Source organism: Trachymyrmex cornetzi, unplaced genomic scaffold (genome assembly GCF_001594075.2).
Source record: "Trachymyrmex cornetzi isolate Tcor2-1 unplaced genomic scaffold, Tcor1.1 scaffold726, whole genome shotgun sequence".
In the NCBI taxonomy this organism is placed as follows: Eukaryota; Metazoa; Arthropoda; class Insecta; order Hymenoptera; family Formicidae; genus Trachymyrmex; species Trachymyrmex cornetzi.
This window is the reverse complement of record NW_017300055.1, coordinates 590,773-605,504: the sequence shown is the minus strand read 5'-3', so window position 1 is coordinate 605,504 and position 14,732 is coordinate 590,773. Positions and strand designations below refer to the sequence as shown.

At 32.8% G+C, this 14,732-nt stretch overlaps 1 protein-coding gene across 3 annotated transcripts in view; it reads left to right on the top strand.

Annotated features, from left to right (window-relative positions):
- Positions 1-5,488, top strand: part of LOC108767806 (thioredoxin domain-containing protein 11) — a 7,789-nt gene extending 2,301 nt beyond the window's left edge. For all 3 annotated transcript variants that reach the window (XM_018517867.1, XM_018517869.1, XM_018517868.1), the window contains 7 exons: positions 1,117-1,323; positions 1,393-1,590; positions 1,900-2,333; positions 2,427-2,745; positions 3,490-3,726; positions 3,980-4,173; positions 4,409-5,488. In XM_018517867.1, coding sequence (XP_018373369.1) covers positions 1,117-1,323; positions 1,393-1,590; positions 1,900-2,333; positions 2,427-2,745; positions 3,490-3,726; positions 3,980-4,173; positions 4,409-4,910 — 2,091 coding nt within the window. In that variant the 3' untranslated portion in view covers positions 4,911-5,488. The remainder of the gene's footprint in view (positions 1-1,116; positions 1,324-1,392; positions 1,591-1,899; positions 2,334-2,426; positions 2,746-3,489; positions 3,727-3,979; positions 4,174-4,408) is intronic.
- The last annotated feature ends 9,244 nt before the right edge of the window (positions 5,489-14,732 follow it).

Here is a 14,732-nt window from a genome sequence, read left to right as displayed (position 1 = left end):
ACGGAAGGGATTTCTGCATCGCATTGTGACTGGGGACGAAAAATGGGTTCATTACGATAACCCCAAGCGCATAAAATCATGGGGAATTCCCGGCCATGCTTCCACGTCGACGGCCAAACCGAATATTCACGGCTTCAAGGTCATGCTCTGTATTTGGTGGGACCAGCTCGTAGTGTGTGTGTATGTGTGTGTGTGTGTGTGTATTATGAGCTGTTAAAACCAAGTGAAACAATCACAGGCGATCGGTATCGAACGCAATTGATGCGTTTGAGCCGAGCATGGAAAGACAAACGGCCGCAGTACAACGAGAGACACGATAAAAGTGATTTTGCAGCATGACAATGCTCGACCCCATATTGCGAAAGTGGTCAAGACTTACTTGGAGTGATAAAAAATCTCATTAGAAGGACTTATTACTATGTACGTAGACTGAGTCGGTGTCGTTCGTACACAGTAATAAGTCCTTCTGATGAGATTTGTTATCACTTTACAATTTTCATTAATACTAGCTAATAACTAAAAAGTGACTCACAGTGTCTGATACTGACTGGCTAACATATCAGGAACCGGTTCTTGATTTATTCATGGTAATGTTTGCGATACGGTGCTTTGTAATCGTGGTGAGCGTCCTTTTTTTCGGGATAATTAATTATATTCTTAAACTTTTTTGATAAATTAGTTTCTAATTTTTTAATTCGACATTAATATTTCCCTTCTTTTTCATTTTCCTTTTCTTTCTTTTTGTTTAATTCTGGTATTTAAATTCTCGATGTAGGGGAGCTCACCATGACGGAATAACTTTTAGTTTATATATGTTAGTTTGTGTTCGCTCTGAGGAAGGCTCATAAATGAGCCGAAACATGTAAGCGTGTTTGTTGAATAAAGAAGTTTCAAGCTTCATAAATGTATTATTGCGCGACGTCTTCTGCGCCTAACTCCTAACGTCCGTATTCTTTCCAATTCCCTTATTAGTAATTAAGGTACAATGAACCTAGTGGATGGATTTTCCTTGGGCGGATCGCTTATTCATAATCTTTTTTTTATATTTTAATATTATATATATAATCTTAATAATAAATTAATAATAAATTAATATGACACTCTGATAACTTGCAGGCAGTGGTTATTGGATATTTTAATTTTACACGATTGGATAGAACTCCTGGATATAGAGAATTTTATAAGGCTGCGATACGATCGTTAGAAAGAGATCCTAATAGAGAATTAGTATTTGCTATAGTGACTAGTGCATTATGCAGCAAATTGCATTACGAAGTTCACAAGTTTCCATCAGCAAGCTTGCTCATGTGGAATGAATCTTTAGTAAGTGCTTAGCACGCAAATCTCTTTACTCTCTATCATACATTATACACCAGGTTTAAAAACACTTAGAGTTATCCAGAAGGCAATGAGTGGACTTCCGAGAACATCCTAAATTGGATCAGCAATTCTATTCATCAACCATCTCTCTGGCTGCAGCCTCCTGGAATTAAAGCGCTCACTCTCGCGCCCTACCTCCGCGAAGGACCAGTTTTATTTCTCTTTACACCTCGAAATCCACTTCATATGGAAAATTATATTTACAATTTGGTACGTTATTGTATCTTATAATATTATCTTTTTTTTCTGATTTTTTAATGCGATTTCATAAACATTCCCTAATTTTAATAAAAAAAGACCATTTACGATTTATGTGTTTTTTTTAAATATGATATTTTAGTTAAATACTTATAAGATTTAATAAAATTCTTTTTTATACTGTAATTATAATTTTCATATATCAAGTTAAATGTTTTATCATTTGATGTGTATACGAAAATACAATAAATATTCTCTTACATAATACATATTTATAGCAAATAATAGTATGATTTATATCGAAATGTTCTTGCTTTTCAGATAAGAGAGATCGGCTTACAGTATTATAACTGTGCAGATAGTATGTTAGTGAAGGATATAATCGCACGTCTAGAAGCAAAACGACGTACGGCAGTGATTCGACACTTTTCTAGAAATCAAGAATGCGCTGATCTAAAGAAAAACAGAATCTATACCAAGCAAATAAAGGAGTCAGTTGCTAGCATATCAATTCAGAAATGGATCAATAATAGTTGTTGTGCGAATGTGGCATTGAATAAATGTCTCTTGTGTAAGACAAAGGTGATGAACCCATTAGAGAAAGAAATCTGTACAGTTATTTCTAAAAAATTTGATGTCTGCAAAGAGACCGATGTATTTATTACTCCTGCTACGATTGGACAACATGAAAAACAGATATATAATTATAATAAAAATTATATGTCAATAAAATTACAAGAGTCAACATTAAAAAGGTAATACATATTTATCCATAAATACAGATATACATCGTTTCAAAGCAACTTTTTCAAAAAAAGAACAAATATTCAAAGAAAGAATATTTTAAGGCTGCATGCAGGTATAGAATACAAATCATCATTATTGAAGGAAGATAATGATTCGCGATCCGCAAACATGGTGAGAAGAGATTTTTTAAAAGGTGATTGCAGAAGATGGTTGGCTGGGAATGATTATCATCCATCATTATTCCCACGAGATTCTCCGAGGCAATTTAACTTTAGTTTAAAAGAATCAGTCTGCAAAACCAACAAGACGTTAGCATTAATAGCTATCGACAGTTTGCATTATTTCCATTTTGCAGACCATCTTGGGATTGATATTTCGAAACGGAAAAATAAAACCACTGTTGTCATCATGGATGCTGCAGTAAGTTTTGATAATGTTATGTCAAGGTTCGAAAAATTTATAAAAGTAACTAGTTACAGAATTACAGTTTTCTTTTTTCACAAAGTAATTAAAAAGGTATAGCAGAGTAAAGACCTTAAAAAAATGCTTTTTAATGTCACTTTTTTTTAAAGTAACTATAAGTTTTAGAAAAAATATTTATATGTGTATCTAGGTACATGGATTTAGGTACTATCCAACACTATCCAATCCTGGTTATATTTTAATAATAGAATTATTAATTAATACGTTTATCGTTGCTCAGTATTGAATCTTTTACTGCATAATGGCCCATATTTGGAACTCTTTTTTTGCAATTTTTCTATGTGTTTACACATTTCATTGGTTTGTGTAACATACAATTATTTGATATATTTATGCAGAGTTGGAAAATAACTTGTTCTGTTGGATTGCTTGCGTTTTAATAAATTACTAGAAATTCTGCATTCTATGTGATGCAATTCTAGTAATTTACTAAAACGTAAGCAATTTGATAAGAAAAAATACATCGTGTCCCGATTAATTTGGTTTTTTCTAGATGTTAGCAACCTTTTAACTAAAGCTCTTTTTTTAATGTTCGATTAAGCTAATTGACAGCCAGTGAGTTTTACTGATGTTTGTTTCTAAAATATCAATTTAGTTTTTGTTAGTTTCTTTTTAATTTTTTTGTAAATTGTGTGCGTATGTTATATCTTTCTGTTTTATGACTATTTCTTTATGTTACAGTTGGAGAGTCAATACGTCATGCATCATGAGTTTAGTGAGTACGCTCTCGTCGATTTTATAAATAATTATACACAAGGTTTGTTACAACGAACATTGCGTTCGGACAATTCAAAGCGTTATAGAACACAGAAATTGCTTGATGAAGTCAATAGTAATAATGCTGATTTGCATTCAAAGATTTGTGTACCAGAACTGACAACAAAAACATTTTTGGATTCTATATTGGATCCATCTAAGGTCAGTTATTTGCAATGATTATGCCGTTTATGAGAAATGTATATAGAACAAGATACAATATAATAAGTGTACAATACCTAATATTGATAGATGTTTCAATCTTGAAACAATTGTGATTGATGGATATGTAAAATATTTTGCAAAATTTTGAAACAAAAACGTATTAAAATTGTATATCTAAGCAAATATTTAATCGCTATTACGTTTTTCATTGCTTAAACGATAGATCAAAGTATAATTAAACTTTTTTTAGGACGTCGTTATAATGTATCATTCTCCTTACTGTGGATTTTGTAGTGCTATATCGTATGTATATTTAACAGTGGCATATTACTTATCCAACATGAATCATCTAACTTTTGTAAGAGTTGATGGAGACAACAATGATTTACCTTGGGAATATAGTATGAATCGTTTTCCATCCATTTTATTTTTTCCTGCAAAAAGGTGCGTAAATTGCCAAAAATTTCATTATTGAACATGGTGCGATTAGTTTAAATGTTATTTTCCTCATTGTGCTTTCACATTTATATACAAATATATATTCTTTATCCATTTTCTATTGCTTTCTATTACTCTCTTTCTTTATCATTGATAAATGACTTATTCACATATGGAACATTTTTTATTTAAAACATATCATTTTTCTTCTAATAATATTTTTTTTGCTGACTTTTTTTAGGAAGGACGATAGTACTGTATTTCCATTTTCTGTTCCTATTACCATTCCAAATTTGCTGAACTTTGTGCTGGCGAACTTGGACGGTGATTCCCACGTTGAAGCTCTGACCAATATCTGTCAGATGGGAACTGGCGAAGCGCCGAATAAGTGTATCGCTAGAACTCGAAGACTGTGCTTAGATATTATCGAGCAACTTTTACAGAATTACAGAAAGTTGAGACGGCATCTAAGTTTCCTAGATAAGAAAATTGCTCGCAATAAACGTAAAATTATTTTACTTAAATTAGAACATATCAAGGATATTCATCTTATTTTGGGCTCTACTGTAGATCTTAGTAAGGATCGAAAGAAGGCGCAATTGATTAAGAGAAAGTTTTTTAAATACTACAGCACTATTAGGTCGCTAAAAATAGATGAGAAAATAGAAAAACAAAATTATAAATCTCAGGATGTTGTACATGCACCAACTGTTAAACGAGAGAGAATAAGAAGCGAATTGTGATATAGATTTCGCCTTACGATGCAAGATATGTCCATGTGAAAGCAGATATTGATATCTTGAGGTACTTTCAGTTATTAATGGATTTACGCCAAATTGTATGTCATTTAGGACCATATTGACTTTAATTATATACAGAAATTAAAATGATTGATGATATTTAATCTTTTCACAATAATTACACGGTTTCTTTTTGCGCGATTACCACTTTTTATAAATATAAAAGAAGCAAAAATTGATTTGATGTAAAAAGTCCAAAACAAATGGTTCTAGAACTGTCCTAATTTTGCGTAGTAGTTGTAAGTGCGAGTATGTATGAAATCAATAAATACATGATTAAACGTGAGCGTGCAGAGTGTCAACGTAATATAAAAGCAGAATATTTATTTAACTTCTTAGAACAGGCCTGTCCAACACAGCGGGATTTTTCACAGTTTGATACGGTCAGTAATAACCAATGAATCGAATTAAGTAAATATGGAATCGCAAGTATATATAATCAGTATTTAAGTCAAACTTTCAAAAATTGTTAGTCAACACTATGTCATAGCAAGAGAAAAAAGCAAAAGAGGGTGATGCTAAGCGGAAGTCGTTTTATTTTATCGAATTTAACTATGTAATATTGAAAAATTAGGTGAATAAACGTTGATTTCTAATTTATATGAGGTTTTTCAGAGCCTAGGATGGTCAGAAAAGTTTTTAACAACCTCGAAAATCCCCAGGTACCCATATTTCCTGATTTAAAAAGAAAAAAATTTTTCGGAATTGTTGACGGCCGGCCTGGCACCATATAATGTCACTAGCGATGGGATTAAGTATCTTACAAGTAGGTTCGAATCTGTTAAAGAAGTTTCGAACTCTCTATGATTACTTCGAAAAATAGTAGCAGTACTTCCAAGTGGACTCGAACCTAAATGGAATAGGTTCGAACCTTCTATGAGTACCTCGAATGCACAGATCATATGAATTTCTGTTCGTTAATAACCATGTTCGAGTATTACTTGTAAAAGATTCAATGTTGTACGATAAAAAGTACTTTGTAAGTATATCTCGAATCTTGCAGGTACTCGTATGTAAGATTCGAAACCAGCAATTTGGGATCGATTACTTTGCAAGTATGAAGTATGAAATATTATTTCTTATGAGTATTACTCGAATCCTAGAAAATGAAACTAAATTATTGAATTTGACAATGAGTAACTCTTCGGAACAAGAGAGAAAATGTCAAAAGAAGAGTCATAATAATGTAATAACGAAATTCAGAAGAGAATAAATTTAAAGAAAACTACAATAAAAAATCCTAATTCTTTTATTTTATCGATTTCAAAATCGTTATTCGCTAAAACGTGAATGATTTTCTCGTTTTGAATGTATAATCCTGGTGGAACTTTTACGAAAATCTGTATAGATTTTGAGACAAGATCTTAGAAATTATTATTTTTTCATAGATATTCGTATTCGGACGTAGAACGGCGTAGTTTGTTTGGAAAACCTAGAAATCCTCTGCTCTCAAATAACGATACTCTATGTCCCACTACGAGTATCTACGAAAAACTAAAAATTTCTAAGGCAGACAAACTTACTCTACGTCCCACTACAAACATCTACGAAAAATTAAGAATTTCTAAGATCTCAACGTAGTTTTTCTGTAGCTTTCGTAAAAATTTTTTTCCACCAAGTACAGAAAAAACAAACACAATTATATTCCAAAATAATAAATCAACAATATGAAGGCCAATGTGGAAGATCCGCGTAATACAAAAGCCCAACAATAGCAATAATTGAAAATAAATATCGTTTTGTTAACGCATTTTTTTTATTCAAGTTTCAATGAAGCTGCATCTGTGGTATCACAACAATGCCCTTGCAAGTACAAGATGCCTCGAGAGTCGTTCCATCCGAATTACGGATGAAGGAGACTCTTTGATGCTTATTAATGCGTCGCGTATAAAAAATGGATGTGAATACGCCAATCGTAAGTTTTTAGACAAATGCGAATTATACATTTTGGTCCTTTACCCGTCGCTCTCACCTGTTGCTACACGCCGTTGCTCAAACCTAATCTCACAAAATAGCCATGTTAAACATGTGTGCATAACAAACATCGCATTACATCATACTATCATGTCACATCATATCGCATCGCATCGCATTGCATCGCATCGCATTGTATCGCATCGCATTATTACTAAGGCCACCGGCGTTACAGCTGCATCTCCGGGCACTTCCGCTCTCCGAATTAAAAAAGATCTTTCAAAATAATTTCCAACAAATCACATAGCAGCCCAATAAATATATCTTAAAACGTCTAACAGCGTTATCGCCTACCGTTATGTTATATAAAAACTTGGGAAGGAAGAAAGGACATAAAAGAAGAAAGGTAAAACAAAAAGGAAAAGAAAGTACAGAAATATTTATTATGCGCCCTAAACTTTAGCTAACTTAAAAAATTAGCTAGGTAATAAGGGAGAAACAAAGAAAGAAAGAGAAGGAGCCAAGAAGACAGAAAATAACGCGATTTAAGCTGGGTTGTTCCACCTTTTGATAAACTTTAGCTCATTCTCTTGCTCTGTTACTTTCTTTACTTTTACTTTTTTGTTTATCTATTAGATAAGTTATCACATAGTTTATCTGAATATGGAACAACCAACCTTTAATGATTCGTTAAACCCGTAAGTAAATAATCAATTAGGTATACTTGTCATGGAAGAGAAATTGCGTGAAGTGTGCTGTTAATATTCATAAATTACATAAGTGTGTGTAATTGCTTCGATGCAGCAGCAGTGTGTGTGTGTGTGTGTGTGCGCGCACGCATATATACATATATATGAAATATATGTACACTGTACATACACACACCCGCACGTGTATGTATCTACGTATACATGGTGAAGCCAAACTCAAACGACAAACTTTTTACAGGGGATGTAAATGACATTTGTAACTATTTCTAACAGATTCACAAATTTCTGTGTAATACAAAAGATACTGTTGGCGCAAGAGTATAAATAAATAAAAATGTTTATTATTTACAAGTGTACACTGAAAAAAATTTTTCTAAATCTAAGTAATATTTTCTTGAATAGTACTAAATAAACTTTTCTTGACAGCAAACAAATATTTATTCAAGAAAAGAAAATAATACTTAAATAATCAAATAATATACGCTCTTATGTTTAGTAAATATTTATTTACAATAAGAATAAGAAAATGCTTACTTAGTACTATTAAACAAAATATTACTAATAGATTTAGGAAATTTTTTTCAGTGTTAAGTGACGGCGGTCGCTCTCTTTGCTGTTCGTTATTTTTCATGTGTAACATAGAATTATCTTACAAAGTTTCGCGTATATCGCGACAGCATAAATATGCCTACTAAATTCTCATTGCGTTGGCAGAGAATAATCTTTAAATCGAGATATATCCTTATAGCTTTCTTTTTTTGTTCATCTGAACTTTAGGTCTTTCAGGTACGTGTGTTTGTATCTTTGTTTGTCTTTCTCGCTGTTATTTTAAAATGCGATAATATATGTATTTTCTTAGCACTAATTTAAGAAATAAGATAGCAAATTTACATTTTCATAATAATTATACAAGTCTCCGATTTATTTCAAAGCAAATAGCTATCATCAATCGTAATTTCCGCTTCGTCTACACTTATCCTGCCACATTGTATAAATATCATTTTCAGAAGTCTATCGAAAGAAAATTCAGCTTCGCCCTACATACGCTCTCGTGATCCCATAAAAGGTGCATACCGATAACGGGAATCCGTTCAATTAGTATCGCTGATATACGTCTTTTACGGGACGTGTTTTGTATATCCGCATGTTACAGGCTAGCGTGTATCTGCGCAAAAAAAGCCAGTTGCGTACATCCGTAAAAAAAAAAAACAGATAAAAATAAAAGATCGTACAAAATGAATGTGATGAGAGTGATAAGAGAAAGGAATCTGATACGAATATTTAGGAGACGAAGTAGCGGCGCCAACAGAAACGACAACACTTCCGCAAGTACCTTCATTCCTTTCGGTGCAGCCGCATCGTGCAACGCCTATAATGTCCATTTATACTATTATTATTCAACAATTCAAAATACTTATGATATACACAACCTTGAATAATCTCAACAGCTGCTGGCCTTGGCCCGAATTAACTTACGCATACATCATAAATACAAAAGTAATTTCTCGCTATTGCTACGTTTCGCACGCTTTCACCTCGACTTTCCTGATTGATTGGAAAGCTTTTTATTGGTGTCACGAAATCCCCGCGTGTCCCACTCGCTCTTTTAATCACCACACAGTAAAAGACAAAACAGTTCTTTTTTCTTGTATAAGTTGCATTCAGTTTGAACACTTTCAGCGCTTTTAGTGCATTCTTGATTTATCCCTAATGAACGATAAAAACAGAATCATGATTTATAAGCGCTTAAGCGCATGAGTGTCTAAACCGAACACAGCCACGATGTAATTAAAATATGCGGATTGAATCACGCGTGTCATTGACAAGTGCGAATATGTATAGAATAACATACAAATATGTTCCGTTGCTATAACTGGGAGATGATTTTAAATGAGAAAATGAATAAACGGAAAATCATATGTGAATGTTGCATTATCATATGAAGTATCCTATTTTGGGAAAATCGGAAAATTAATGTCTTATATATTATAATATCGAGATTTGCGCAGTATAGCTCAATATAAATTATTTAACGCTATCGAGTACGATTAAAGAATATAATTCAATATTATATATTTTTAAATATCGAAATTAGTTAGAAATTCGCTGACGAATTATCTATAAAATGTAACAATTCCATTTCAGAAAAATAAAAAAAATGTATTGATTTTCTATTTTTCTAATTTTTTTCTTAGAAACAAAGCTATGAAAATAAGATATAAAAATACTATTGTACATTTTATATAACACTCGCTTCACGATAGTATTATAGTATAAATAACATACGAGCTGATACGAACATTTCCTCTGAACAATAATAAAAAAATATCCTACTGCATAGTATGAAAGAACATTAATCCTCAAGTACTGAAGTTGGTCCGTGGGACCATGTAAAAATACAAAACGCTCTCTCTTTTTCTCTTTCAAATGCTTCATTTGTTATGTAGCTTTCGCTCAGGCAGTGATACATACGTGAGCTGCGATAATGGAAGCATGACACTTTTTTTTAATCGATGTTCCAGGGACCAACTTCAGTAAAAATGTCACTATCTTTTACCTTAGTACTTAAGGGTTAAGGTAAAATTTGTTCTGCGTTTTTACTTAAGATATTCAATGATTTCACGATAAAATGCACATCGAAAGCAAGAAGTCGAATCTTAATTTTTTGCATTTACAGAGTGTTTAGATAAATCTTTCTCATCTTTTTGGCACATTTTATTTGAGCCTAATCGCATATTCTAGTCACATACGCACGTTCATTTTTATTTTTAATTTACATGGGACACGCGAGAATGTTGCGATATAGATTTATAATAGTTTACAATAGGATTAAGTTACTTTTCAATTGATCGAAGCAATTCGCCATAGCGTCCTGTGTAAAATATACATTCGCGCGGTTCATCTTACAATTTCATTGCATCTGTCATTATCGTTTTATCGTACATATCGCAATAAAAAAATAATATTCAGTCAATTGGTTGAGATTAATACTCGTGTTTAAGGGAAGAGTTCGGCGGATATCCAAAGAGACAATTGGAGTTCAATCGAGCTGAACGGTGGATGATAGTGATTATTACATGATACAATCACTCGTCGATCACGACGAGACTATTTCTTAAATCTACGTTTTTGCGAAAAATATTTTTACTTCTTCTTTTACAAGTTTTTGCTTTGTCGAACATTCTTTCCTTTTACTTTGATATACATATAAATAATTATTGCTCGAAACCATTTTGTCATAAATAATGCATCGCTCTATCAATTTTACATTCTATTTCCATCTACGTGAAAATCGATTTTCCAAATGTTACTCTAACAGTTAAAATCGATATTCGTGTTACGCATTAGAATAGAATTATATCAAACCAATTTAGATACTACAACGATGATACTTGAAACTTTTGTAATCTTATTGTAGTGACAATCGAACCATCATCCATCCAATTCGGTTCAACTCGATTCTATACATTTTTATAAGCTTTTCCTTGCCATGTATAAAATCACAAGTGTCTTACAAAAATTCCGTATTATCGTGTTGACAATGAAATTTGCGTCGAGTAAATATAACGTATTTACTTTCATTGTGTGAATGAGAGAGAGAAAGAGAGAGAGAGAGAAAGGGAGGAAGAAGGGAGAGAGAAACAGACAGACAGACAGAGATACTATTCGATATCGCGTAAATTCCTAAAAACGGCAAAGGCACCCAAAGCGCCGGCGACGTGCTCTCAACGCGAATTAAAGCGAATACAAGTACACCGATGCGAATGAACGAGCATAGAGGCATATAACGAGTGCCTGATCATTATACAAAAACTAAACTTCTCAACCCTTTCGTTTCCATACGAAATTACGTCATTGTATCGCATACCGCGTATAAAATGGATGCCTACGATAAGAAAGAAAGGGTTGCAGGCAAAAAGTTTGCATTGTTACATATGCGGTCTCACGTTCGTACAATGTAATAATAGTATAATAAATTAAGCCAGTCGCCAAAATTCGCACAAAAGATGTTATGTATATTATCTGTATGTATGAGTATGTGTGCGCGCGCGCGCGGGTGTGTGTGTGTGTGTGTGTAAATATGTATGTACGTCTATACATATATTACGTATGGATGTACATATGAAATATAATAAATTAGTGTTTAAATAATATTCCAAAGGAGAGATATGGGAAAGGGAGGCAGCTAGGCAGAGGGATAGAGGGTTGGGGAGAAAAAAGAAACTATAATAATATAGACGTATAAAAAAAAACACGGAAGAAGAGAGAATGGGATAATAAAAAGAGGACGAAATCAATAATTTAATAATTAAGTAATTGTAAATCTCGCCATGTCGCGTGTGTTTGGGGATTTAAGTAACGTCGGTTAAATTGCTTATTCACTAAAAATCAAACGCGTAGAATACTGATACATAAAAAAACACGTATATAAAAAGCCTCGGCCTTATCATTGTCGGAACAAACTCATGGCGCTTACTCGCAAAGTAGCTATATTACTCGAGAAAAAAGATCTTAAGAGAGTTAAAACAGAAGACAAGATAAGGAGGGCAGCGTCGTCGTTTGATCGGATGTATTCAATCAACGTCGCCGACAATGATGATGATAATGACAATTATGATGATGATGATGATAATGATGATAATGATGATGATGATGATGACGACGATGACAATAATAATAATAATAATAATAAGAAGCGCTAATAATAATTAATATATAATAATATAGCAATACTCAGATCGTAATGATTATAAAAAATATTCTCTAATTCCACATTTAGAAGAGAGCTCAAACCTAACCTAACCTATGCTTTAGTGATGATGTAAATAATTGTTCAATTAATAATAATAATAATAATAATATAATATCTAGATGTATGTACGTGTGTATGTGTAAGACCAACGACCAAAAAATCTATCATGTACAATCACGATCGGGGAATATATGTAGCAAAAGTACATCGTTTTTCACGTTAATATACCCGCTAACGACAATGCGCTTCTTCTTTTACTATACAAAGTGGCATTTCTACAGCATAGAGATCTCGGCTGATGTGTGTTCAAGAACCGGCATGAGAGATTAGCTCACTGACGCGCTATTCCCGGAACGAAGTGAGCTCGTTCGCCTCAATCCAAAAGATGGAGAACTGGGATCAGCCGAGGATTTGGATCAAGTACTACTACGACATACAATATTAAATTCGCGTAGTGTGTAAATTCGCGAAATGTTGGACGGACGCTAAATTAGCTACGCGATCTGCACAGTGATTTATTCCTTTCCGCACTGGCCAGCGAAAAAATTCTCAAAATGTCGAAAATCAATATGTTTGCGTTTCTGACGCCTAAATTGTTAGCAATGCTGCTTGTAAATACAGACATTTCGCAATAACCTTCCGTTTATTATGTCAACCTTTTATCGATCTATCGAGCACTGCACTAATGGATATTTAACGTCACTTTTTAACGGATGCACATTACGGCTCTGTATTTCTCGCGGATAATTTAATGAGCATCAGCGGCTTACGGTTTATTATCGATTTCTTTGTCTGCTTAATATTTACAGTATAAATAATTGTAAAGCCTATTGTACAATTGCGTAAGCATAGTTATAAATGGTTGTAGTTGTAAAAATTTACCAATTACACAGTCGAATATGAAGAATATTTAACTGTGATTGTCAACCACTTACAACTAGGGATGCATTGGATTTCCAGAAAATATCCGATATCCGGAATTTTTATATTCGATACTTTTTTTTTACTATCAGATAGCTGGATATCACTAATATACTTCAATAGATCCGGTTGAAATTTTATATTGAAAGTTTGCGTCATCGATGCAGAATTATATTCTTTTTAGCTGAACTTTTTGCACAGTTTATGGTGGTTTATGCCGGTAATCGAAATAGATTCTCACTGGAAAATACTGAAATGTCATTGTCCATCATGAAAGATTTATTAATATTAAACTTTGATTACTAAGATTGTTTCTAATACTGTTAAAACTGTATTAGAAACAATCCTGTTCCGCAGCCAGTCAATTATTATCGCTATTTTTTCCTTGCTTCCCCTTATTTTCTTTAAAGAATCTTGGGGAATTTGTACCGGATATCCGGAAAATATCCAGTATAATTGTACAAAACGCCCAGATAATTGTCTTACCGGATATCCGATCGGATAACATGTCATATTTTTTTTTTTTTGATACCGATATCCGTTAATTTTACGATCCCTACTTATCACTACGCTAACGCAATTGTACATAAGCTTTAAGGTCAAGTTTTTTAGTTATGCTACAGCATTTCTGAATAATTTAAATCTGGTAAAAAAAAGAACAGAAACTATGAAAGAGGGGAGCTTTGATTAATGCGATGATACACTAAAGCTACATACTACTTTGTTTTCCTTATTTCGATAATTTGGCGCGAGACACTACTACATTTCTTAACCACTGTGCGACCACTCAACGAGCAGTATACTGTTCGAGAGAGAGAGAGAGAGAGAGAGAGAGAGAGAGAATATCGACTACAAATTAAAATGGAAAGATGGCCATTGAACCATGTACATACAAAGACCAGAAGTTCCGTTTCGTCGCACTTATTTTGTACTCATTATCAGCTGTAAATTCATCGTAACGCGACACAACGATTCAGTGATGTATTGTCATTTGTGTATACCTACGTGACCTATACACGCACGCACATATAAATATGTATACACCTATACAAATATATACATATGTTTGTATACACAATAACACATATATATTATAAGTACAAATACACGCGCGTGCACTTGCGCATATTATATGTTCAGGAATGTTTCCGATTTCACAAAAACTTAAGTATCTCGGTGAAAAAAATTACAGAAAAATGTTTAACGCATTTTAAAAAAGAAAGATAGAGCTTTGAAACAGCATTTGAATCGTTTCGTCTATATAATATTTTGTTCTTACATTACATAAAACTGAAAATGAATATTTTTTCAATATTTTTGTTTTATCTTGGAGCGTTGTACTTTGATGTAACGTCATCAGATAAAATTTAACAAATAAGCGTTTTAATTTTCTAAGTGTTAAAACGTTTTATCCAAAAAATTTTAATTTATAAAGACAGTTAGAAAAATATTCATTTGAAAAATAAT